The sequence below is a fragment of the Apaloderma vittatum genome, unplaced genomic scaffold (genome assembly GCF_000703405.1).
Source record: "Apaloderma vittatum isolate BGI_N311 unplaced genomic scaffold, ASM70340v1 scaffold4725, whole genome shotgun sequence".
Lineage (NCBI taxonomy): Eukaryota > Metazoa > Chordata > Aves > Trogoniformes > Trogonidae > Apaloderma > Apaloderma vittatum.
In genome coordinates, this window is record NW_009718637.1 from 62886 (window position 1) to 90819 (window position 27934).

At 41.2% G+C, this 27934-nt stretch overlaps 1 protein-coding gene across 1 annotated transcript in view; it reads left to right on the plus strand.

The window, feature by feature from the left end:
• AGBL1 (ATP/GTP binding protein-like 1) overlaps nt 1-27934 on the plus strand; it is a gene marked incomplete at its 5' end in the record, with an annotated part of 148096 nt that overhangs the window by 60708 nt on the left and 59454 nt on the right. Inside the window, one exon of the mRNA XM_009870309.1 lies at nt 2731-2911. Within this exon, the coding sequence (XP_009868611.1) occupies nt 2731-2911 (181 nt within the window). The remainder of the gene's footprint in view (nt 1-2730; nt 2912-27934) is intronic.

Here is a 27934-nt window from a genome sequence, read left to right on the forward strand (position 1 = left end):
GAGAGAAGCTTTTAAAGGAAGCTTTAACTGGAACAGAGAGATTTTCTTGGCTGAACCTACAGGCTATGGGCCCCCTGTTGTTGTTGCCCATAGGGAAACAATGTAGATGATCTCTGTTCTCTTCCCCCACCCCTCCGTTCCTGGATTTAAAAATCTGGAAACTCAAGAAGCTTTTCTGACATTGAATCTAAGTGAGATAAGCTTGACTTTGATCAGCCTTGAGAGAAAGAACAGAACTCATGCCTCTGCCAGTCCCTTGCTACTTACAATTACAAGAATTATAGCAAACTTTCTTAGGTTTCTGAGATGAGAAAACCCTGGCTTAGAATTTTTTTCTTTTTTCTTGTTTTGACTGAGGACAGAACCTCTCGATTAAGATGCTATGCTGTCTCCCAATATACAGAAGAGATAAGGGTTGTTAAAGCTGTGTTCATCAATTGCAAAAGAGAACACGTTTCATTTTGCTTTGTGCTATTTACAGCTGTTGTCCATTAGGAGGCCTCAAGAGCCTCTTTCCCAGCTACAACAGCACAGTCCCCTAAGTTTAGCTCAGCAGTAAGCCTGCAAAACAGCACTAAATCATGGTGATGGGAGAGATAAGAAAATGTTTGGAAATGGCAAAATGCAGCTGATGCCTTCCTGAAAGCTAGTTTTTGCTTGTTGTTATTTTAAAGCACTGCTGAGGTTGACTGTAATGCAAAACTAGCTGGAGCGGAAGAGACATTGTGTGCTTTAATTTTTTTTTGGAAAAAAGAATAAATCAGAGTGGCTAGTAGTTCTACAGGAGCTAAAATAATCTTTCTCAATCTGTAAGTGCCTTAGGCACTTGTGTATACAGATTGATCAAAATATAGGAACCTCACAGTGAGGTAAGGTGTTATGAATGATGAAAGACTAATATATAGTTGTTGAGAAACAGAGTTCCAGTCACTTTACTGGACCAGAACATGATTGCTCACTATGAGCTCTTTGAGATGAGAGTGCAGCTCGCTTTTCTAGTGCCCACCAACTGCTTAAGAGGAAGCAGAGAGCTGTAGAGGGGAGGTTGTTTCCAAATCTCAATGTGTCCCTGAAAGATGCAACTATGTACACAAGAGTGTACAATTCTAGTGGAACTGCACAGAATATACACTTAGAGGGGAAAAAAGTGGTTTCTTTTGTTTGACTGTTTTTCAGTCTGATGTTCTACCTCCCCCCAGTATGATGTTCCACCTCAAACTTTGCAGCATTTAGAAACTGAAGGGCAGCTTTGGGAGCTAAGGGTCAAGGCATTTAACGTGAGAGTTCAGCATTTGTTTACAAGGGCACTCAGATGATGCCTTTGGTTTTGTTTTTTACCCTGTTACCACTCCCAAGCTTGTCAGTTGGTGTCCCTAAATCTACACAAGGGGACAGAGCCTGAGCTCTGATGTTGCCTGACAAAGCAGGACAAACCTATCCTGGCATTGCTGTGATGCCCTGACAGATAATGGTTTCCACTAAAGTAAATCTGTCAGGTTGACTTGTGACAACAGCCTGAGATTGTGAATGCTCACAAAAGGATCATTTTAAGAGAGATAATTGCTTTGTGCTTTCCCTTTATGTTCTGTGCTTGGCAGGTGTCTCCCTCTGCCATCTCATATTTCCTTGGCCCATCCGTGGAATATGCTCGGCACAGATGGGGTCTTCAAAGAATCTGCTGTCAAACTTGGTCTTTTCTGAGCATATGTATACTGAGAGTTTTTGGAGACTTATAGCTAGACCAAATGTGGATGCTTTTTCACAGGAACAGCCAATAAAATGTCTGATAACAAGGAAACTTTCTCTGTTAATTTGCAGGTCTACTTCGAAACAGATTCAGCAGAGCTTACCAATGAACTGTTTAGTAATTCTTTTCTTTCTTTCTTTTATTTTTTAAGTAAACTCCCAAGCCTTTTCCCTACCCTAAATTCCCCCAACTTATGTCTCCCATGCCAAATGTGTTGCTAGAAACAGTTGAACTCTTCTAATTGCAACTTCTGAAAATTAGCTTTGCAATTCTGAGTGTGCATCTGTATCGTGTAAAGATAAAAACTGTCTGTTCACCAAGAGTAACAGCTTGTCTTAGCTATGCACAGTATTTCTACCTTTTGTTGGAAGGGTATGAAGTGGTGGTTAGTTTGAGTACTCTGAGTCTGCAGCTTATCTGGTCAATATATAAATGTAATTTCTTTAATTATATCAGTTTAACTTGATTAGGTATGATTCTGACCCTAGAACACAGGTTGCTGCCAGAGATCAGACAGCTTGCATGTCCTGGAGCCCTTATGGGTAGACAGATCTGCCTAGAGATTTGGAAAGTTCTCAGTTGTTAACGGTGAAATACTGGAAGTGGAGCAGGACTTCAGAAAATTAAGTAATTTGATAGGATCAAACTTCCAGGAATTATCAGAAAGTATGTTGGTGCCGCTGTGAGCAGCAGTCATCTGCACATGCAAAATGCCTTCTAATGGTACAGGCAAATATCTGTAAGGTATCACAGAATAAACAAGCAAAGGGATAGGGATGAAACTAGCATGTGCTAGTTCTGAGGACCAAACCTGGGATCAGTTGGCAAACAGCACCTTCAGGAAATGTCTGGACTATTTAGGAATGTATTTTCCCTAAAATACATCTTGGCTTGTTATCTCAAAAAGGAATAAAACCCATGCATAAAAAAAAATATTCAAAGGGAGTCCTAAGTTGGGGTGGTTTTTTTTGCTTTGTTTACAGGCAATCGTCCTTATGTGTTTCTAATGGCCCGTGTTCACCCTGGTGAAAGCAATGCCAGCTGGGTAATGAAGGGGACCCTGGAATTCCTTGTGAGCAGTGATCCCATTGCTGATCTCCTGCGGAAGTGTTTCATTTTCAAGATTGTACCCATGCTTAATCCTGATGGAGTCATCAATGGCAAGTGAGTTCTACTTATATGTACATTCAGCAAACTTATGTGTATTTATTCTGGGGTTTTGCTGGGCTTGTCTGCAGATTTTACCCCTGTGTACCTGGCAAGTCTCGTGTTCAATGACTTGGGTCAGGACAATTCCCTTTGTCTTATATTTTGTTCATTCTGTGATCAACCCTATGTAGAAAATGTGAATCCACATGTTGCCCAGTGTGCTGTCTTGCATTTGTCAGGTGTATGTGATTCTGTAATGCATGTGACCATAGGATCTTTCAGTTGCCTGTATGAAGTATTAGTGGTGCTAGAGGAACTGGATCTTTCTTGATAAATGGAGATCTATCTATTCTGCTAAAGCAGCAGGGCAGGTATCACCTGCAAGATATGCTTGGGAATAACTGGCTTTAATTAATGCTTTGTATAGCCTGGTAGAGGGGATGATGAGTAAGGATCTATTAAATTTTCACATTTCAGGGAAATATTTCCATATGGTGAAGCTCCCTCCTTTTCCCACCTCCTTTTCAATCTTCACTCCCACGTGTTTCCTAAGATACTGAATCTGAGCTTGGAAAACACTAATTCTTTTTGTATTCTTTGCCTTTACACCATTCCTGGCCACCCACACTAACTTGCCTTCCCTCTCCTAGTACACGAGTGGAAAAAGTACAACTCTGTTCCTAATACGTTAACATGAAGTAAACATCGCTGTGCAGACAGTGAAAGAGGAATTTCCCTTGAAAGCTTGAAGAGTGCACTTAGATAAATCAGACTTGTACTTCACCGGAAAAAATCTCCAGTGTCTCTGCAGACAGTGGAGTTTGCTCGCTTCTTTGGGTGTTTGTGGGGTGGCTGTAGGTTAATAAATGTCAGTCCTGTCTCTGATGCAGGACATTATGATAACATCTCACCAGTGGCTGGCAGGATGTGCATTTTGGGGAGAAGGGATTCCAAGTTTTGGCAACATCTTTGTCCCCTGGCTTGTTGCAATGGAACATGGAACAAATCTTGAAGCTGAAAGGTGGGTTTAGACAAGCTCTGAAATGCATAGCAGAGCATGGAGGAACAACTTCTCTTAAGCTACATACTCCCATCTGCTTTTGTGTCTGGCTGTGTAGCTTGAGTACTGAGAAACACCAAAAAAAAAATAATCCTGAGCAACAACTGAGCTGGGTTTGTTTGGTTCTAAATGAATTGATTTCAGTGAGGGATTCAGCAGGGAGCAGCTTGGGCTTTGCTGACAGTCTCTAGTCTGTGACTAAGAGCAGTCACAGCTTTCGCGCTGCTGCACTCCCCAGGACTTGAGCGTATCAGTAGTTGCGGGGGTTAGTGCTCGGAGTGGCTGGGTACTGCCCCAGAGTATTCGAAGCCTCTGCCAGTACCAAATGCTTCCTTGATCCTTCCAGACAGCAGAAGCAAGAAAGAAAGGTTGTGGCTTTTCCCCCTCTTTCTTTTTTTCCTTTCACTGCGCTTAATTAAAGTTTCCAGCAGATGGACGACTGGAGGGAATGTCTGACCTTTTTTCTCCAGCTGTCAGGAGTGAGTGTAGCAGAGAAGGAGCCCTCAGGAGGGAGGACTTGGCTCTCAGTGACACCTGGATGAAGTGTACTGCCTGAGCTTGCGTCACACGGGAAGGTGCTTTGCCTTCCCTGGTGCACATGAGCTTAAACTGTAGTTAAATCTGGTGACGAGTTAAAAAGTTCAGTAAGCCATGCATGAGGGAAAGGAGCAGGGGAAAAGGAACATGGCCGTGGCTCTGTTACTGATTGTGAGGCCTGGTTAAAGGAGAGAACCATTCCTTTATGCTTTGATTTCAATACTTTTATCTTGTGAATCCTACTGTGGCCCAGATATTTTTCTTATTTCTTCCCATACGCTTTTTCAGTAGACTTGTATCCTCTTACACCGAAAGAAATGCTTCTGTTCTGGGCCTCAGGTTTACTGGTGGTCTGCTGGAGATAACCATGCACACTGGAGAAGACAAAGATCCTTCAGGCCCTTAATGTCTGTATGTGCACATGCAAATTTATTTGGCTGCTTCATGTTTCACTTTTTCTGGGTTTAAATGCTCTAGTAAACTCTATGATCTTTCAAGTCAACATTGGGAGGGAAGCTATTTTCTCAGGAAGCTGGTCTATAGCCAGACCATAGTACTTGTAAGAAGATACTTGATAAATATTCTTTTACATCTTTAAAACCCATTTCACATCCCATTTCATGAACAGCCTTGCTGGACCTGGGATTCGCAATCCCTTTTGTGCAAGTCCCACCAGGCATCCCCAAGCAGGCTGCTGGAGTGCCTGGTGTTCCCTCTGCCGACATCTCAGCCTGCTCTTCTTTTCTAGTTTTATGCAAGTTGCTGCCTGCTCACACCTCCCCGCTATGAGAACTGGACATACTGAATGCATCAAAGCCACTACCCAAGCCAATAAGCATCTGGGTTCTGTGCTGGACACTGGAAATTGCTATACGTGGTAACCAGTGATTTTTATCTCTTGCTGTGAAACAAGGATTTCTTCTGTTGTAGTGCCACTGCCGCTATCATCTTGGTATCTCTAAGAAAAAAGTTGCATTCTTTTTTCTTGGCAATTCTTTGAATCCCCTTACTCTCTCTCCTCCGCAGCCCTGTGTTCTGGGATGTGCATCATGCTTCCTCACCCGCCACAGAGATGAATGCCAGCGTGCGGTCACAAAGGATTTCTTCCAGCAGCCCAGCTGTGCCCCTTCCCCAGCCGGCTCACCGCCGCAGGCGTGGCTCAGCAGAAGAGCGCTTATCCCAGCAGGGCACCACACCATCCCTCTTTGGGAGCCTCATGCAGCAACAAGATGATCAGGGCTTTAGTATTTGCTTTGGATAATGTGATCTGAAAGGTACACACGACGAATGTTCCCCTAACACAGATAGGACTGCAGTAATGCGATTACGCTCCGGCTGCGTGTGGCTCAGCTGGGAAGCAGCTCTCCACCCTCCCTTTGATTTCAGTCAGGGCTCTGAGAATCGGTTCCTGCCTGTCAGGGATGGAGAGACTTGCAACCCTGTCACTGATGCTAACGGAAGGTAGTGATGATGCAAGTGTTCGTGTACGAGTGGGGTTGTCAGCACATAAAAATATACATTGCTCCCAAATATTGCAGCTAATTTGATTCTGTTCAGTGCAGAGAGAATTGGTGAGCAGTTGTGTTGCAGGGTGTGGCAGGGTGTTTTGCTTCATCCTGAACAGCACTTGGGTATGTGGCTTGTTAAATAATATTCAGCTGATCTGATAATGGCTAGGTGTTTTAAATTAAAAAATAGGCACTGCTTTTCATAAAGCTTATCTTGCACTTTCTGCTAGATGCTGGCTTTTGACCACTGTTGATGACAGGATGTTGCCTCATATAGACCTGTGGTCTGACCTGATATTGTGTTTTAATTTTGTTTCTTTTTATATAAATTACAATGGAAAAAAATAGCCTTAATCTCCAAGACCAGTAGTGTAAGTCAGTCTGAAGTGAAAGCCACATATTTAAGAGAAAGTGTCCTTGCAGCCCGACTTTATTTTGCACAAACTGTTCTGCAGGAATCCAAAATAAGAAGTGTTGTTTGGTCTGATGGCTCACAACTTTTGCCTGTACATCTAGCCTCTTTTAAAACTGAATCATAGTAAAATATGAAAGCTTTAAAAGAAAATAACTTCTACTAAATGTTGGAGAATCCATAAAGAAAAAAGTGTCGCTTTCATGAGGAAAGGGATATAAAATCAGTGGAGACCTGTGCTCTGTTCCTGGCTCTGCCACTGATGGACTGTGAGACCTTGGTCATTTCCCCCTCCTTTTAGCTGAGTTTTCTTCCTTAGAAAGTGAGATGCTGACATACCATAACCTTTGGGCAGTTTGAAACAAAGACTGAAGTATGCATATTTGGAGCATTTTCTCTTCAATCTATATCTACTACTGTTCTAACTATTAAGCTTGTTTTTAACTTGCAGAATGTGGAAAGTTCGATAAATAAAGCTCATCTGTTTAAGTGACATCTGTGTACCCCAAAAGTAAATAAATTACAGTCACAGGTGTCTAAAATCTGGAAGCAGGATTCAGTACGGGAACTTGTAAAAAACCCAATTACAGCAGCACAAAAAGCTTTTTATAAAGAGGCAGAACAGCGTTTGCTGTCCACACGGTTCTGCTTGAACTCACCACCACACATCTGAGCATCGAAGTGTGTGTGTGCTCACGTGTGCCTGTGCAGTTGCAAGCTACCGTGTGAGGTGCTTGCGTGCTGCCTTCTCCGTGCAGCCTCCTGCCAGCAGCCTGCTCACACTGCTGTCCCCAACATCTGCTGCCACCTGCAAGCCTTCCACCCACACACCCAGCCCTGGCACTCCGTGCGTGTGCTCATGGTCACAACTCAGTAGTCAATGTCTTGTGGTTTTGGCTGGGCTTCTCCAGACACTGTGGTTTTAGATAAATATTTACTATTTATTACACTTAAATTTAGGGTTATTAATTATATCAGTATAACCTAATTTATATCACCATAAACAGCGGTAATAAATGATGCCAAATGCTAACACTCAGTGCTTGCCAACTGTGTCTGTTTGATGAGGGTTTTCCCCCCCTCCCAGTTCCCAGAAGTATTAAATTAAAAATGATAGGCCTTGCAAGAGCATTGATCAAGCAAGAAGTGGAAGCTCCTGGGGAAGTGATTTTGTTTTTAAAAGTACTTCGTGTGCAGACTGCTCATGGAGTGTCTGTCTTATCTTGTGTATTCAGAAATTCTTTTCCCACAGACAAATCCCTAACTGGCCAGTGTTCTCTGAGTGTTCTGAGCTCATACCTCACTCCTACAGTCCTACCTTCTTCCTCTTCCTTCACTTCCTTTTAACACTTCCTCCTTCTTTTCTTCTATCTGCCCTTTTCTCCCTCTTCTGTCCCTCCTATTGAATCAAAGAAGCTTTTCATTGAAAAGAACTTGATGCATTTTTATAAATGAATTGAACCAATCAGTGGAGGTGGGAGCTGGTGAGTCCCTTTTTGGTAAAGGAAGATGAATTTTTTGGAAGCTGCACGATTTCTTCAAGGCCATGGGGTAACCATAGTAGCAATTAGGAAGAGGAAATCCTGATTTGCATTTTGGATTGTAGCCACGGACTATTCTTTATCTGGTTTAAAAACAAACTGTTCCCTCGTGCACCTGCCCTCCCACAACACAGGCTGAGTAAGCTTTGCTGCTCAAAGGTAAGGCAGGGGAGGTGCTGGGTTTCTTATCTCTCCGTTGACGTTTACTCCCTCTTTATTAAGGCTGTTTATTCCTTTCTGGTTTAATTATGGGATTTTGTTCATTACCTCCTCAAATCCAGCAGAGGAAAGCTCTACTTTGACAGTTAATTGAAATGGAGAGATAGAAATTCCCACTAAAATCTCTTCTAGAACAGGTTTCTTCTGTGCATTCTCAGAAGTTATGAAGGGAAAAATGAGTGTTCTCCCACTTACCCTTTGGAACCCGGTCCTTTGCTTTTGAAGGACACTCGTAAGAGGAGGAGCAGAAGTACGTTTGTCTCTATAACAAAAATGCACTATCCCTATGTATGGCTTTTCTTTCCTCTCCTATACTAATGCTTTCTCTCTCCTTTGAGACATTGTGTTCTCCAGACAATAAAGGGCAGAACTGATCAGGGACGTAAAAAAAAAAAGATAATGGCCATCCTAGGGATTCTAGTTATGATCCAGAGCTGTGTCCTCAAGGATTAAATCTTGAGGCGATGCCAAACAAAACTGTATAAATGCAGACGTTCCCCTCTTTCCTCCCCCTCCTTTTCTTCATTGCTTCTCTATGGCCAGAGGATTGAAGAGGAGCTTAATCCTCAGAATCTAGCCTTGCATAACTAAATTGGTGCCATACACTCTGCAAACACAGTCCAAAGGCTCTCTCCGGACTAGCTAATCTACGATGTGTTTCTGAGGATAATGCAGAGATGTGGGGAGGCTGGGAAAGGAGTCTTTCTGAAATCATACAGTGGGAGTTTGTCTCTGAGAGAGAAAGGTGTCACAGTGTGCTGCTGTTCCTGGGGAGAAGCTGCACGAGTCTGTCCCCCATGTTGTCTTCTGAAGTCCTGTGTCTAAATTGGCACCACTATGCCAAAAGTAGTTGAGTTAGATGTATGTGGAAGCCAAGATATGCTTTGATAAAAGACCATTTTGCAAAAAGTTCGACCCTTACTCATTTATAATGGCTGTGCTGTGAGTTGTATGTTGTAAGGTGGCATTTTCTGTGCACTCGTGCTCTCCTGAGGACCTCTGAGGGCATGAAAATGCCAGTTCTGGGGGTGTCTGTACTGGCTTGATATGTGCTCTGGGAAGCGCCTATAAAGCATGGATGAACTTTCCCCAAGGAGAGTAAAAGTTTTTTCAGCTACTTGCTGCTTTCTTTCCTCAGGTGGTGCTTCTGTTGCCTTCCAGAGGGCAGTGATGGATTTGAGAGCCTAGGGTAGCAAATTTGGCTTGTGTGTGCACAGCATGAGATAAAATATGAGCTGCAGTATTCCTCATCTCTCATTCTGCAAGCTGTTCTCTGGTGGAGCCATAAGTGGGGACTGGCCCTGCACTGTGCAGCTCTTGAGTCTTTGTGCTCTGGGAGGTGTCCCAATTTCAACCAAGGTCCTTTGCGCTGTGCTGAGGTGACAGCCCATCCTTGGCTCTCCTTCTGTGATAAACATCCGTCTGCAGGCAGCTGCACCCCAGGACTCTCCTTTCTGACAGTGCTTCCAATGCAGTGTTGTTTATTCCTTCCTTTATCAGCCAGAGCTGCTGGGCTCCCTGAGTTATTAGCTCCACTCATTCATTGTCAGTGTTTCCTCCTTTGTAAATATGTCCCCATACGTCTCTGCTCCTGAGGAATATGTTTTCTCTTCTATTTACTACTTTTCCCAGGCCCCCACCTCCTCATCGCTTTCTCCACCCAGTGGCCCAATAACAGCCAAGTAGATAAATAAGCTACATAACTCTTCCCAGTATTATTTTTGTTGTTGTTGTTGCCCTGCGTGGTAATATATAATAACAAGGAAACAAATCTTATTACTAAAGTAATTACAATAAATAAAAAGCCGAGGGGGGAGATGAAGGAAGGGTCTGTCGGGGGAGTGATTGCAGTAGGATTTTTTTAAAATTTAATTTACTCAAGATGTTCTCTGCCCCTTTGCTGATACCCTGCTGAGGGGGGCTGTGTCTAATTAGCAGCCAGCTGTTGTTCTAACACCCTCACCTAATTTATTGTGTGACTGAGCCTCTAAAACAGGAGCCTGTGTGATATCATTGTCTCTGGGACTCTGCACCAGCTTTGTGTCAGTGGTTGGCTTTATTGCTTGGTGCTTTTGTTTCCCGAAAGCTTATTAGCTGAAATTTTGGGTGCTTTGCTGTCATTCTTTTTACCTTGCAGCATATCTCATGTGCTTTCAGGAGTTTGGGCCAGGGAGCACACTCAATCTATTGTATTATGACTGCTTGTCCCAGCATCTGGACCAATAACAGACCAACACAACTGTTAGTTTTTGACAGATTGCGCAGAGAACTGCACCACTGTCTGCACGCCCTGGTAGAGAACAAAAAAAAACCCCAGAAGTAGAAAGCCTGGTAAGGACAGGATCTAGGGTTCGTTAAACTCTTAAATCTGGGACCTCGTTCTCCTGCTTCCAGGTTTGTTATGAAAGTACCATATTGTTGCTTTCCAATAGAATGGAGATTATGGTCCCGTCTGTCTTCTAAATGGCCATGAAAACTGATTAGTTAACAGCCGCATTAAGAACTGGAAGGATTTAATGCATTGTCCCTTGTTTCATTAGTCTTCCATTTGCCAACTGCAAAAGCACGTGCAGTCTTTGTAAAGCTCTTAAACAGTAAAGGCACCCTATGAGTTGACTGCGTCTTCCTTGGATCTTTCATGCCCAATTTATGCTGGTGATGCAAGGTCAACTGGGAATTTCACTACAAAAATCACTTGATGTGGGCTTAGTGATAATACTGTCTACTGAACTACTAAACACCTCATCTTTTAGTCCTGGAAATTTTTCCATTTTAGATAGGTACTACCTGGGATTTTCAAGTTAGCATGAATATTAGATATGAACATGATGTTCCACAGGCTCAGGAAGGAATCATTTTGTTCTGCATTCATGTCTATTTTCCTGACTGACGATGGGAGTTCATAATCAGATGTGTGCACTCCTTTCAAGACGTTTTCAGGAGCCAGGAGACTGGCATACAAAGCCAGCTTTTAGTGAAGTTAATGAGATGATTGAATTATATTATTATTCTTGTTAGCTTGATTGTGTATCGTTATCCCTTTTGTTTGTTATTATGCTTATTTGAGTCCCCTTTGTGGTATGTTATTCCCATAACAAGTGAGCCTGTGCTAGGCTCTGTGCAGAGATGGGTAAGGAGCAGCTGGCTCCTTGTTAAGAACTGATGCATTAGTGGCACAGCCTATGCATTAGGATTGGTGAGGATGAAAAGGATGCTGGGCTGTTGGCTCCTATGCAGCCTGATCCATCTCCTCAGCCCTGGCCACACAAGGTGTGAGCTTTGTAGTTCCAGCTCTCCTTCAGTATTACATCCTGGGATAGGGAAGGCATCATGCTGCAATGATTTCTACAACCACCTGATGCAGGTTTGTGAAGGATTCCTCAGTATCACCAGTGCAGGAATTGGAGAATCGTATTAAAAATCAAGAGTTGTTTTATGCCTTCTTGGAATTTGCAGGAGGTATCTGCAAACCTAGGCCTAGCTGGCCTGAAAAATATAATTACTGCTGAACTAGGACTTTACTTCTTGCCTGATGGTTGTAGACATCAAAGACTTTGATATCATCAATGTTGAGTATTCTGGAGGTGAAACAATGGCGTGAGTAAAAGGGCTGTTTTGATCACCCACCTCAAGATCAAGCCTGCTTATGCAAGTTAGTACCTATTGGAAGCTACAGATTCAGAGATGGAGTTGTTATTAATAAGACTGAAAAAGAGAAGTCCACAAAAAGAAATTGTAAAAACTTCAGTTTTACAGATGCAGTGAAGGATGTCCAATACTTCTACTGCAATATCCACACTACCTGGAAAGCTGAAATTGCCTGGGAATAAAAGTTATTGTCTCTTGTAATATACCTTCATATATTACACCGTAATAAATCAGGTAGTATTTCTTTTTCCCTGAAAACTGGACATCCCTGTAGTTCCAAGTGACATTTAATGTTTTATATGACCATTCAGTCACTTTTAAATATTAAAACACATAATTTCTTGTGAAATATACACTGAAATTCATTTTGAAAGCCTATAAATAAAAAAATCTGGAGCTTAGTTATGGAAGTATAAAGCTGCTTTTCCATGAGCTTGCTGTAAAAAAAAAAAAAAAAAAAAAATTCAGTGTTGGATTAGCGCTGTGTTTTGGCTAATGTTGTTCTTTAACATTTTTATTTAGTTCTGTATTTCTCACTTTTCTCTTCCTTCCCTTTAGAATCTGTTATTCAAATGTAGCGATAAAAGCTGAAAAAGTGCTGTGATAAAGGAGATATATAATGGCCTTGTGTTGGAGAAATGGACTGGCAATTGAAAATGGTGTTTGTAAAAATGGGATGAAAAGGTTTATCCACAAAAATCAACTTCATTTGAAAGCTTATGTTTTCAGAATTGCTTGTGCAAAAATGTGCCTGCATGGGACCAGCTGAAGTTGAATTATTCACCTGTGCACAAGGTTCATATGAGTGCACATGCAGTTGGGGTAATTACAGGGGCAAATATTGCTCCGGTGATTTCAACAAATTGCCACCTTAATTTATAAACCCAGCTGAATGTCCCACAGAAGCATCAAGAAAATGAAAACCAGAGAATTGAGTCAATGCTGGAATGGCAAAGGGCGAGAAATCAAAACCTCTTTTGCAACCTAACAGGCAACACTGCTAGGACTCAGAAAATAATGTGCAGCACAGTTTTAATGCTGCAAAGCAGCTCTGATTCTTGAAGGTGCAAAAAACCCCAGACCTTCTGAAGTCATGTAAGTCCAGGTTTGAGCTGAGGGAAAAACAAAAGCAAAGGGTGAGAAGAGCAAGAGAGAGAGCTCCAGTAGAATCATAGAATCATAGAATGGCATAGGCTGGAAGGGACCTTGGAGATCATCTAGTCCAACCTCCCTGTTTGGGGCAGGGACGCCACCTCTCGACTAGACCTGGCAACACATGGGGACCGAGCGGGAATCGAACCCGCGACCTCGGTGTTGATCCTTGTTGCCAGCACCGCGCTCAAATGGTGCACCTTGGGTCTGTGCTTACTCAGGAACCTTTTGGATTGCTTTCATCTGTCTGCCACAAATGAGAAGGATTTTTGTAATTACTTCAGTTGTTGAAGTACTATATTCTACTGTATATGTACTATAAAATGCAAATAGGCAAATGGATTTATTTCTAAATATGTGCACATAATAATTCATAATCAGATTAGTATCTTCAAGTAATGCTGTCTTCATTTTGGGGGTTTTTTGTAAAGTTGATAACAGCCAATAACAAGGTGTGAAGGCAAGGATTTTTTCCATATATATCCCATGACAGCATCTCTAGTAACAGAGTTTTCTTCTCTGTCCTCTGTGTTCCCTTATTTTTCTTCCAAATATTCATAAGCTCAATTTTTAAGGCAAGAGAGGTACCAGTTCTCCTGGGCACGCTTGTTCCCAGCGAACAAAGCCTAAAGCAAAAACTTGGTTCCCAGTTCTAGCTCTGGTTCATAGTGTCTTCTACCAGCAGTAACAGTAATAACACCAATAAAAACTTCCTTCTTGAGGAAAGTTTCTATATTTGTTGTCTGTTAACTAACAAAAGGTCATTAACATAAAAACAAAAGGCAAAATTTTAAAAAGTGATAATTTTTCTGCCTTACATGCAATGATTATGGCACATAAGAGGGTGTAAAGTGCACAGCAGCTGAACGCTTGTAAACTATTTTAATACCGCTAGAAATGAGAAGAAGCAAGGGAAGCGCTTGTGTAGCAATGTAGTTTATGGCACTAATCAGTCACTCTTACAGAGCTCTTTCATGGTTTTAAATCCTTGCTCCAGTGACGTGGAAAAAAAATGGTGGCCTCTCATCCAAGTTTCTGTTAGATATTGGTCTGTGTCATAGAAATATCTAGTACCACGTTTGAGTTGCAGTGAATTCTATGCTTAGATGGATATAAATTTAGGCAAAGCAGGTCTGGATTATACCTGTTGTAGAGCTACAACAGAAGGCCTGAAAGTGAAGTAGGAGATATGGGAGGTTAAGACTAGACTGTGTTTTACCTGGATATCTTCAGGTGACCAGAATAATATCTTTGGGGCTATGGTGAGATCTTTGCAAAAGCAGTTGAAAAATCTGCATGAAATAGCCAAACCTTTTGCTGATTTATCTGTCCAGTATCTTGCTTATAAATATGCGTAATGGTTGAACGTGGAAATCCCAAGAATGAGAACAGTGGGAGAATGCCTGTTTTTCCGTATCTGGAACGTGCATGTTAACACAAAAAGAGATTGTTCTGGACCAGCTTCATGTTTGGGGAATATATTGTATGGTCTTGTGCACATGCTAGTTTTCAAGTGAAGACCTAAGTGTTTTAAGTCACAGCAATTTCTGTCTCTTTCAAGGGCACCCTTGAACTGTGTAACTTCTCTGTCTATCTTTAGACAGATTTGGACGGTGTATAATCCCATCCAGCAGGCACTCTGTTCAAAATCAAATAGTGTCTGTATCAGTGGCTTGGAGCTTTCAGGCTCGTACCACTAATACATCTGGGAATGTAAATAAAAAGGAGACTATTGAGAAAAAGTCTTCATTTCTGTAAACAGTAGAAATAACCTGAATCAAATATGTCTTTCTAAAACAGGAGCCCAGCTCAGGGCTGTTATTTATAATGAACTGGTTTTGCCAGTGTTCATACTTCTCCCTTTTTTAACTGGTATGTATTGGTATTGTTTGTGCGTACTGCTGACAGCAATTAATTTGTTTTAACTTTTGTCCCAAAGGCTCTCGAAGTGTCATAACAAACTGCCTACTTTACTTTGAGGCTTACTGTACTACCCGTGGACTGATGAAGAGTAGCTCTTTTGAAACCTCTGAACCCATTGCCTCTGAATGCTGGGAGCTGCTGGTTTTAAGCCATCAGGTAGAAGCTGCAGCAACTGGGTCTGCAACAGATGTGGCAAACTATGGAGTGACTTGAAAAGAAGTCACTTAGGTGCAATCAAACCCCTTCTGTTTTGTGTTTTTCCCTATGCATTTTATTAATCTGTGCGAGACACATGTGGTAGCTCTGAAACCATAATTTTACTTGCACAGTCTCAGATGGGATGGCTGGTCCCTAAAGAGCATATATCTAGCAAGCACTAATTCTCCACGAGGTAGCTGTGGTGAATGTGTGATTCTGTCATTGCTAATTCTTGCTTAAGCCTTATGTGAGCCTAAATAAAGAGTTTGCTTTGAGGTTTGCCAGAAAGCTCTGTGGTCCAAATGATACAGTATTCTCTGTGAGTAAATGCATATACAATCATGGTAATAGGAGCCATTTTGATTGCTGGGATTGAATGGATGCAGTTGTGCTTGAAAAACACATATGCATTTGCGTGGACAATTACTCAAGTTGGGATTTAGGCATTTAAGTGGCCATTTGCGCTCTTGTTTTCAATTATTACATTCATCCTGCGGGAGTGGATTTGTGCAAATCAGCAACATAAATATGCATATGTTTCGTTGTGTGCTATCCTGAAAAGACGTTGCCTTACTTGGACATTAACTTTGATTGATTTATCTTTTTTCTTTTCCCCTTGAAATTTCTATTCTAATCTGAAGAATGCGAACTGCAGTGGCTGAATGGCAGTTCTTCACCAGCATGTTTTCCTGGTTAACTCTCGTAATTGTTTCTGTAATGTAAGCTAGTATTTCCAGCTAACGCTTATTTAGGGTACTGTCACGGCAAGCCATAATTCAACCTCGTTGCCTAGTGGTCCAAATAACGACCAAGGCTTGCCCCTAGTTGAATTATCGTTCTTTTGCTTCTTACTTTCCCTTCATAAACATAAATAAGTCTGTCTTTATGCCACACTCTGAAATACAAAGGAAAGCAGAAGAAATACTGTTGATTCAGGGCGCCGTCCTGGCAGCTTCAGGGAGAGAACAGCTTGTAGGGATATGAAGGTCTTTGAAGGACTTCTTAGTGACTTGGGCCACAGGCTTCCTGAAGGCTTACCAGGCTTTTGTTCTGTCACATCTTTAATGCATCTACAGATCATCTACTGCAAGTACTTAACCGACCTGGGACTGGGAGACAATTTGGGTTGATGCTAAACTGCTGCTCAAAGACCTTGAATACAGCAAAATTTGCACCAAAACTAGGAACCTTCGAGTCAGCTGTCTTGTGACTCAGCTTATGGAAATAACACTCATAAAGAAGGTTGTGGTTAATATACCTTCTCTGATTCTCCTTTAAGAAAAAGCAGACATCAGGAAAGGAAAGTAACAATGTGAATGCCGCAGAAGTATGAAGTTTTGTGAGTAAGCCTTTGCTGAGCAAGAAATTAATTTTTAAGTTCCTCCATATTAATAACCCTATTAAAAGTTAGCATAATAAAGGTTTATTGATTAATTCTCAAGCTGTAATTTGCCTGTGATTCTTTTGAAAGAAAATTGTATTTTTTATGAACTGGAAATATACGAAGACTGCATGACTACGACCTAATGAAGTGGCAAACCCTATTTTTTAAACCACTTGTTGTGATCTAAAATAAGATCTAAATTCTTGGAATTTAGCACCATTCACACTTGGGGGACTCTATGAATCATTCAAAGTAATATAGAAGTTTGTCTAACCTGGGAATTGCTAACAAGTACAACGAAATGGTTTGTATAAGTTTGGGCCAGGAGTGTTGGTGAGGAGCTTTGTAAATTGTTAAAAGGACATAAAAAGGAAGGTTATAACTTTGACTTTCTAAACGGTCATTCATAGCTGCACAGGATGAATGACACGACAATTTGCCTGGTTAGACCTGTGTGCTTTGCTCAATCATAGGTACTTCAAGGACGCTGACCAAAAAGAGCCAGTTTTGGGCTCCTCTGGAGACTCGTGACTGCTCAGGGGGTGCTGGAGGTGCTCTGCAGAGACTGGCTTCTGAGTGGGGCAGGGTGAGGTTTGTAAGAGCAAGCTGTTGCATGAATGTTTTGGAGACTAGAAACGTGGGTAGAGGTTGTCATGGCCTTGGCGATTTCACACGGGAGTTGGGGAAGGTAATTCAGTGTGTAGTAAGCAGAGGAAGAGGTGTGAGTGCTACAGGCTGCTCCTGTCTGTGCTCAGGCAGCCCAAACATGATATTATAACCAATTAATTCCAGCCAGTACCAGGGTTAGGCTGCATTCCTTCAGGCTAAATGGCAGAAGAGCCTGGATGGATCATGGTTCGATTGCAATCTGTGCTAACACCGAGGAGACAGCACAGAGACTGTGGATTTGTGTTAGTGTAACCGAATAGAGCTGAGGCCCAAGCAGGCTCCAGCCTCCTCTTGTTTATGTTTTCAAGTGTCATCTGGGAATTGACTGGCTGAAATTTTGCATTAGGGAGTTATTTCCAATTGCTTTAGGTAGCCCAGAGCAGGACCTACTGGATAATCTCAAGAGGCTTTCCTGGAAGCGTTTGCTCCATTTTGTACCCTTGAAGGGGCTGAAGAAATGAGATATGTCTCCATTAGGCAGCTGAGTTCACAACCTTATCTGCACTGCTTTAAGCTTTCTGGTTTTGCGTGAGCCCTTAGAAAACCTGTTTCCCAGACTAGGAAGAAGGTGAGATTCTTAGTACTTTGAAATACCTAGTGCTCATTGGTTGCCTTTTCTTTTTCCACTTCAAAATGTCACAGTGGATTCCTGATGGAATTAGAGATTTTTATCTTATCTCTGCTAGACCGCTGACTTTTTTTGTGGTTTTCTTTTACACTGAAGACTTAATTCCTCATATATGCAAGATGGTGAAAATTAAACAAACAAGCTGGCAGATAGACAGAATGGTTCTTCATGTCTGGAAAGCAGCAATGAGCTGTGTCTTAGGAATTACAGTGCTTCATATTCAAACTTTTCTTTTTGATGCATTGGGGTGGCACAGGAGCTGACAGTGACATATGGAGAAGGCCCTCTTAGCAGGATTGAGGCTGTTATGTGATAAATGACACAGTATGTCAGAGGACTTCTGTTATCCATCATGCTGGCTCCCTCTGAACACACTCTCACTAAAAAGAGGAGTAGCTACACGAACAGCTGGGGGATGCTATGGGGAGGGTCAATGGTGTGTTCAAAGGAGAAAATAAGAAAGTGCATGTTTGCATGGGAATTAATAACCTCTGAGTTTTGAGTTAAGAATTTTAAAGCCAGTTTTTGTTTAAACAACATCTGAGGTATCTCAGTTTTATAACTTTGTCAGGGATGAACCTTAGCTTCAACAGTTGTCTCAAAAGTCATTCATACAAGAAGTTTCAAAACACTATCAATTCATAGAATCATAGAACGTTTTTGGCTGGAAGAGGTCTTGAAGATCATGCAGTCCAACCTTTTCCTAGCCCCATCAACACCACTAAACCACATCCCTCAATGTAATATCTACCCATCTCAAACACCTCCAGGGATGATGGCTCAAGTCAATTCTCAGTGCTGAACAGCTAAGCTTTCTCTAAAGAAAGGTTGTCTAGCATCAAGTTTTAGACTGAGAGCATGGTTCTGTCCCTGATGTATCTTCAGTCTCTGGTAGTTTGAGTCTGAAATGTAGTGGAGTGGAAGTTGTGATCTGTGCTTTCCTATATAGATGAGAGGCATGGGAAAGGCAGGGAAACATAGTACCAGGATGGTACAGTTACTATTATACATGTAAGGCATAGAAAATACATTTGAGGGAAGGAACGGGGCTTTAACTCTTGACACACCTGACACCAGAATATCCTCTGTAGGACACTTTCTGCTGTTGTTGACCATTTAAGAAGTAAAGGGGCACGCTTTCACAGCTCCCTGTCTTCTGCTATAGGAAAGTTTGTTGTCTTTTGATCTCAGATTTCTTCTCCCCCTGTCACCTTTAAACCAGTAGTACTTTTCTGTTGTTGTTTTGGTTTTTTTCCATTCATTTCAGATTGACATATGCAGCACTGGCTGCTCAAGAGGAACAAGGGATGTGTGGCATAACATAGGGGCCTGACTATTTAAACCTCCTTTAGTCCATCTCTTTTTTTTTATCGGCCATATCAGCTGTTTTTTTTCCCCCTACTTGATTAATGGACCCTCAATAGCTATGTAGTCCATAAACCTAGACAAGACAAGTAGTCTGTCTCTTTTGATCCGTGAACTCCTAAAAGCCAGATTCTGACTCTGCTTAAGTGGTGTTTATGTGCCCACATGCATAGTGGTGATTGGTACAGAATATCAAATGTCACCGCTTGACATTTCATTCATAACAGTAGCATTTAAAGTAAAGGCTTTAACTTGATGATTCACCAGTGGCCAGTGTCAAATGGTCTGGGATTGTCTTCATGTTGCAAGTGTCAATCAAGAAATGGATTACTCTGGAGATAATTTAATCAGACAGTATCAGTGAACTGGTTCAAGAAATCCCCTTGCTTCCAGATTATTACTGCAGCCTTGTTGCATGAGATGAGAAAAAAGCATAGACTTGGTGAAGGAGTGGCTACAATTTTTGTAGCCCCTCTAACAAACTCATTTCTGAGAGGATGGAGTTGCAAGTCCCTCAGGGGCATCTGTTCTGTAGTTCAATACAGGACTTCAGGTTCCATGGCTGTTGAGCTGGAAGCTTCTGCCTGGAATAAAATTTGCTAAACACAAACCAACCTATATATATAGATAACTCAGCCCCCTCCAACTCCCAGCGCTGCTGTGCTCCACTTTATTTGACAGTACAGCTTTTCCTTCACAAACTCTTCATGTGATGAGACACTTATTTCAGCTGTTGACCCCTATCAATGACCCTCGCTGGGAGATCAGGTGTAGAGAACTAGGCTATTATCTGCCTTCCACTCACACATTTCTAATCAAAGCAGCCAATTTTGCTAACGCCTACAGCTGAAGTCACAGTGAGGGAGACCTGGCTGAGTACAGAGAAAAGAAGTGCTTGGAATGGCAGAGCCAGGGGTAAGAAATCCTAAGGGTAAGGCTAAAAAAGAAAAGTCAAGCTGGGAGAAAAGATGAATAAGCAAAGCAGGGAGAAATTCTAAATTCTAGTTTCGTATTTAGTATAAGAAATCCTGAGAATCAGTCAGTGAGGAAAAGCATCCATGCACGCTCCGTGCATGTCCCTGTGCTCCTTTAGCTTTCTTACTCCAGTGAACACTGGCAGCACGCTGGCATTATATTCTTTTTTTTCAGTAATTAGGTTTAAATAAAAATTTTAAAAAATCTATAACATCACTGGCAGTAAGATATCTCTTCAGATATTATAAAGAGTAGTGTTTACTCCAGTTATAACTGTTGAGTCTTCCTGTTCTGGCTGTTGAAGTCTCTCTAGGCTCAGCGAACACTCAGAAGTTTGAGCCCCTGTAAACTGGGTTCAGAGGATGAGCAGGACTGCCATGTGTCACCTTCTACTTTGGTCTTCAAAAGCTACAGCACAGGCTGCTGGCTATCACTGTTGCCTGAGAAATCTTGCTAAATAGGGCGATAATCCTTGATGATGTGTCAAACGCTTGCTCCCTCTCTTAGAGCACTAGTTTCAGTTAATAACCGTGATGCTTGCTAACTTTCCAACATGATGTAGAGGTGTCGCTTTATCATACTCAAATGTCGTAACTGCACTTCAGTAGCAGGTAAATATTACCAGTATCTTATAAACTGGTAGAACATGTTGTCAATAGTTTACAGTCACAAAAGATGGGCTGGCATCTCAGGCTGGATACTGAGGCACTGCCTTTGTCTGCCTTTAATTTTCTGGTTTTTCTGGTTTAAAGGTCCTGTAGACTGTAATTGCTTTTTGGGACTGATAACATTGTGTTGTTAGCCCTGGTTTTGAGAACAGCTGTTGTTCTTTAGTTCCTGTATGTTTCACTGTCTGGTTTATAATTATAGTCTGTAAATTGTGTTAGGACTCTTGGTAGGAAGGAGTGTACTGAAAATAAGATTCTTTTCAGTATTTGTGTCGCTTTGCAGAAGGCGGGGAAGGAAAAGCAACATTGTCAAATGATGAGAGAGTGCTGTTTGTCTCATGTTTCTGGGTTTTTGATGCGAGCAAGAGTGTCTGGCATTTTTTCCAGGACTGCAGTCAGATGTTCACCCAGCGCTTCTTGGATTTGCAGCATGAAGTTTCAGCCAGAACTACCACGCCACGGAACCTTCATAGCCATAGGTGCCTGATATTAGCATCTTTTCCAGTGAATGACCTGATTCCTCATTTGTAGTTCTCTGCAGTAGAGCTGATGGAAGATGCTCTAAGCACAGTCCTGGGTCTCTGTGTGTAAACAAAACAACACTGAGAAAACCCCCTGAGGACCAAGGTGGTTTTTTTTTTCTGCTTTATACCTTTTCAGTTATGTGAATAGAAATGTAAATATTTTGGTTGTTTTTTCCTCACTATCCCAGCATACAGTGTTTTGGGTTTTTTTCCCCTTGCTTTAACCCTATAGGGAGTTAGATCCTGGTGTCTGCCATCCTCCTACTCTTGTTTTATTTACTTTTGTTGTGGTGATCCACTGCGATTATATTATGTTCTTGTTTAGCATGGAAGCTCCAAAGTGCCTTTTTTCATTACTGGTGGGGACAATTCAGAGTTTACTGTTGTTTCCTGTTAGTAGAGAGACTGATGGAAAACAACTGGTTTTTGTCAAATGGGTTCAAAGAAGGAAGTCACAAAATTACCATAACTTAGAGAAGTCTGTTTCTACACATCATATAGGAAAGTTTATAAGCTTTTTCAGCTGTTCTCAGGTAGACAGATTATTACATGGATTTGGTATCCAAGATCCTAGGGGACCAGTTAGCTCAATCGGTTTGAGCGTGGTGCTGATAACACCAAGGTCGTGGGTTCAATCCCCATTCGGTCCCCATGTGTTGCCTGATCCAGTTGAGAGGCATCCCTGCCCAGGACAGGGAGGTTGGATTAAATGATCTCTAAGGTCCCTTCTAGCCTAGGCCATTCTATGATTTAAGGTGTTATGAGTTTTAGGAGATGTGGTATTTGTTGAGAATGTGTGTCCTTATTGTCAGCTGTCTTCAGTGTGCCATATTCTGATGTGCAATATTTCTTGTTTCTCTTTCTGGCCCCGCTGTGTGTTGCTCTCCCAATATACCTTGGTACTGACCCATGGACATGGGTGTGTCACTGTGGAATCCATCTGTGCCGTCATCTGAAGAAACTCCAGCCCAGTAGTTCTCCTGCATTTCTAAAGTAATTCTTCCTTTCCTATTTGACAAAATGGACTAGATCATATTCCTTAAGTAGCTTTGCTCCCTGTTGGCCTGTGCTATTACAATATTTTTCCCTATTACTTATGTAGAACTGTTTGATATTAAATAATAGAGGGTGTTAAATGGTCTCATTATCAGCATTCAGAAATCTTTAGTGTAGTTTAAACTCTCCTCAGATCTGGAATAAGCTCAAATCCCATTAAAAAGATTCCTGGGTTTATATCTTCCAAACCACAGCTTTCATTTTTATGGCAATTTCCCTTCATCACCAAGAAATAAAAAGCAGTGCTTGTAAATTCTGTAGCTAATAATTCAGTGATTACAATATTAATGGCATATTGTGCAAAACAGGTGGTGGGGAAGAATTAGAAGAGAAGAGCAACTATTAACCTTGAAAATAGCAGCAGATTTATGTTTCTCCTCGAAATTCATTTGGCTAAGTGAAATGAGGTTGGGTTTGATCACTTGTTTTCAAAATCATGTTAGTAATAATCCATTTATCTGCGGGATATGTGGAGGGGCCCCTGGATTCCATGACTTGCTGTAAACATCTCTGGGGTTTCATTTTCAGTATCTGCCTTTGATGCCACTCATCCCAGATAGGTAAAATGTGTCTCAGCAGGGTAGGAAAAGAACTTGAAATAAATTAAAAGCCACATTGGTTTTTTTATTTAGGTAAAATTAACTAGTATATGCTTTTTTTAGTTGTGTGATATGAATAAAATATTTGTCTGTGTGGAGCTGATTGTAACGCAACGTTCCCGTTGCTTCCAGTAGGGATTTGGGAGTTGCTTTTATTTACTGTCATACCTGGAGGTAAAATAGATAGATGTCCAGTAGGGAAGAGAAAAGAAATGTTCATATATAATTTCTGATTTGGGTGGGTTTTTTTTTGTTTTTTAGTATTCTGCTACAGGCTTGCTAGCGGGTACATTTGAGAGGGAGATCATCTTATTTACTTAAAATAAACTGTGACATATCTGAGGTGCATCTGGGTATACGAAGGTCATTGATGGATCAAACCACTCTCTTTTCCCATTTTTTCTTTTTTTTTGAGGAATGTTTTTCACCATTTATAAGCAGTTCAGCACTGCAACTTTGAAGTGTTATGAAGATGTTTATAGCTGATAGAAAATAGCTATTCTTTCATACCATTCAGTGTAATTGAACTTAAAAGGATGGTGGAAAAGCATAGTAATGGATTGGCAGGTATTACAGCACAATCCTGGTCCAATAGGACAAAACTGCTATTTGCCATCACCATATTCAATCGGTGACACCAAGTGTCAATACTGAGTTCTGAGCATTCCGTTATACTGGCAACAAGTCGTGAGGAAATATTTTCTTTTTAACCTGTTTGCTGAGGTTAATATTATGCTCAGGAACAGAAGAAATAAGAATTCTTATGACTTTGTTCTAAAGAGCTTATTTGCATGTGTTCTTGTTATTAATACAAATAACTTTTTTTAATGTCTAGCATAATGCACTGTATGCTACCAGTGATACCTTTGGCATTAGAATCTGAGCTTGTGGATATCCTGAAAATGTGTATTGTGTTGGCTAGTTTTACAAAATAGGACAGTTATTCAATTAATTTTCTTGAATCCTCTGTTCTAGGAAATGGTAGATAGATGTCTAGATGGCCTCCTGAGTAGCATTTGTGAAGCATTTCTGTAGCCTTTAGCTTGAAGGGCAAATTACTCAACATAGGTGTCTTGGTTTATGGTAGGATTCTGATTTCCCGCACCCCGCTGTAAATTCATGATTGCTCTGCTGGAGTAAACAAAGGTTTTTTTCGATCTGATGGTGTAACTGGAAGCATAATCCAACTGTGCCACGTAAATTGCTTCTGTTTTATTTTTTATCCTCCTGTCTTAAGAATAAACTGTCAACTTTGTCTGTCAACCAGCCAAAATCTGGCAGTGAAACATCTGGCTTAAACATCTGCTGACAGAGGAAATGCAATTTGCATCTCTGCCAACAAGTAGCAAACACTGTATGTTGGAGCAAGGAATTCCCATTTCTTTTGGAAACAGCAACAAGAAGATACGTATTGATACTTCCTTGCAGTTGCAACTCTTGCTAGGACCTGATGTGTGTATGTACACACACACTCTTTTAGAGAATAAGTACTGTGCAGGAAACCTGGATAGGTATTGATTAATAATGTACCACACAATCTCAACCATAAATGCAAGACACAGCTCTTCAAATGCTGCATAGATATTTCCTGAGTGGACATTCTGTGCTGAGTTTGAAACATAGATGAGCGATCAGATTAATGGAGCAGTGAAGACATATTTGCAGTTGCAAGCAGAGAGCTAAATAATAATAATAAATCAGTAAGTAAATAAATAAATAAGATTCAAGCAGCTCTCTTCTCTGAATGTGATTAAGGGACTGTGTCCATTCAATCAACGTAGTCACTTTGCATTTGATGAAATCCTGAGAAGCGAATGTAAATAATGCTTTGTGAATATAGTTGACTCAAATGTCCTTTTGCAATGATGGGAAACATATTTTGGAATGAACTTCAGCTGAGCTCACTGAGTCAGGGTACCCAGGGAAGTCATCGTTTGCTTCAAGGCGCTCAGTTACTTTACACATGGGTATAAAAAAAAATACATCCATTCATTTTGTCCTAAGCTTTATTCTTGACACTTCCTCTGCTTCAGGAGGATTTACTAACCTGTAAGAAATATGATTTGATTGAATTGATTCCTTTTGTTGCTTTGTTCAAGTGACATCTCCCAAACCGCTGCTGTAGCAAGATTCCTTTTACTTCTTAAGGGAGATCCCATGTCAGTAAAAACACTGGGATCTTTGCTGAGCTTCCACTGTCTTTAGAAGTCTTCCATCCTGGAGATTTTTTGAGATGCAAGTATAATTTATAGCAGAATTCACGATGGATGCAAACTAATTTTCCTTGGAACCTGTTCCAAAGCATTGTCATTGCTTCAAGTAACATCCCTGCTGAGATAGTAGATGTGAGTGGAAGTTGGCAAAAGGAAGAGCAAGAAAGAGGAGACCCCCTGAGGAGCTCCAGTTGAAACAGTGATGTAACCTGTCACTGAATTATGCGAGAAACTGTTAGGCAACTTGCTATGGACCGTGGCAAATCATCCCTGGAGAACCAAATGAGATGAACAGAAGTAGCTGTGAAGGAACATGATGAAAGCCCAAAGCTGTCATTGTCTGTGAGGCTGAGTAGCTTTGTGCATGTATCTTGCTGACCCTGTTAGATGAGTAAGACCTGGTGATTATTTGTCCTCTGGAGTAAAGCAATAGCATAAGGATTTATTAAACAGGTATCTTGGAATAAATGGTGACAGCAAATCAGTCACTGACTACTAACTCCTTCTCTTCTGTTTGTAGGCCAGCAGCAGAGATCTTTAAATTAGGTTAATTTCTGCTTGTACTCTTCCTCTCACAAAGACAAAATTTAAACTGTGTATTGGAGGGATCACTCTAGCAATGAAAAAAAGAAATCATCTATTTCCTTTCAGTATCCATATTGGTTGTTCTTTTTGATAGACTGAAAGGTTGTCTGGGGGAGCCAGGCTGATCTCAGGTGTCTTTCTGCCAATTCAAGATAGTGAGCTCTACCCAAAGGGTAGCGCCAGTAGCATAAGTTAGGGACAGCCCTGTGGCATCCTGTTATCTTCTCACTGCCAGGCCAGACAACCACTTTTGGCAGGGCTGGGCCCAAGTCCTCCCATTCCAGCAGCTCTTTGGTGTCAAAGATAAACAGTCTGCTCATAATGATGGGACTTGGCATTCTTTTTCCAACTGTTGCGGCAGTAGGCAATACATCTTGTATCGTTGTCTCGTGTGTGCCAACAGCGTGTAATAACATTACAATTCTTTCCAAGTGGAACTCTTCCTCGGTACTTTACTGATAGACAGGTAAAGCAACAGGCCCATGAGAAGCTGGAAGGGAAGCTGCAGCTCCTCAAACACTAGCATCTTTATACACAGAAGACCTCTTGGCCTAGTAAATGTCTTTAAATTACTTGGATTGCAGATTATAGCAGAACAGGCTATTTTCTAATGGAACTTTACACTTGGAACAAACTGAAAGAAAAGCATATTTGCAGAGGATAGTTGGTAGACTGTTTTTGACTTGTTTTTGATGTTGTGACAGCTTTTGAGTAGTTTGGATTTTTAAATTTTTTTTAAGTCTTTCTTAATTCTTTGGATGGTGGAAAGATGGTATTCTCCACATAAGAAAGAAATGTGAAATTCCTGAGCAGCACTGGAAGTTCAAAAGGAAATACTGCAGGGGGGATATATACCGTGTTGGTTTGCTGTTGCCCATGAGATTCATTTTGACTCTCAATACTTTGTTCTTCTCTACAGTGAACTGTTTCTACGTTGTCTAAAATACTTGCTTTTCTTTACAACTCCTGAACTCATTGGTCAAGGAGACTTTGCAGTTAGTGCAAGAGATAAGTAATTGGAGGTTAAATGATACTCATTGTGAGTTCATGGAACAAATCTATAACTGGTGTGAATTCATCTAAACATTAAATGGGCTTGACTGGGGGATTAAAGAAGGGAAAGATGGGACAGCCAGATGCCACACGTGAAGCAAACCTATCAAATATAAAATGGTTCAAATGGCTGTTACGCACTAAGTTCTTTTAACTTTGTCAATGTCTTCTGAAAGAGTTACGTTAGGCTTATGCCATCTAAGCGAGAGCTGTGCTTGTACCCTCCAGAGGATGTATTTAGAAATATTCACAGACATGGAGCACCTAGAGTCTAACTTTAATATTGAGGAAGACATCAGTGACATGATGTTAATTCATCCTTAGCACCTGTGAATCATTTGATGCATTTTTTCTTTTTGATGGCAACTGGTACTGTCTCCTACAGAAGACATGAGAATCCTCCTTAGAGACAAACGTGAAGAAAAGGTACCATCCAAATCATTAATCGTCGGAGAATGGCTCACAACACGAGGGCTTTATATTTTCTCTAAAATATTGAAATTCAGTGATTCTTTGGCTGTTTGAAGGCTTAATGCTTAGGAGGCCACCTAATCACCTCTTCCCATCTGATAGTATAAAACCATGTTCTGTCATTTCTTCCAAGCAAATCATATTCAGCTGACTGAGCTGGGAATTGCTGGACTGAAACCATGGTAAGCAATTTCAACCCATTTCAACACCCGCAAAATTTGTGTTTTACTACTGTTTACACACAATTGCAGTTACTGCCTTTCTGCTAGACAGCAGCTGGGGGCCGATGGCAGGGCAGCCACACCCGCCGCTGGAGTGCCTGCATGTATAAAAATGACAAAACATCCAGCCCTACAGTTACCTAATTGCAGCTGGGATTTTGCAGCTGTGGAGTCACACCATGAGAAATACATTCAGTGCCGCAATTCAGTGAGCGTGCTTTTCAGGCCAACCAATTTGCCTGGTGAGCTGAAGAGAAATGAGCTTTATAGACCTAATTCTGCTTTTTTTCTTTTTTTTTTTTTTCTTTTCCTGGTTGCAATCCCTTTTTGCTCTCTGTCACTGGTAGTTTTCAGTGCTCAGGAATAGAGATAAGCATCCTTCATGGTATTGGCCTTTGAGGACCACGAAGTAATTGCTTTCCTGGCTGT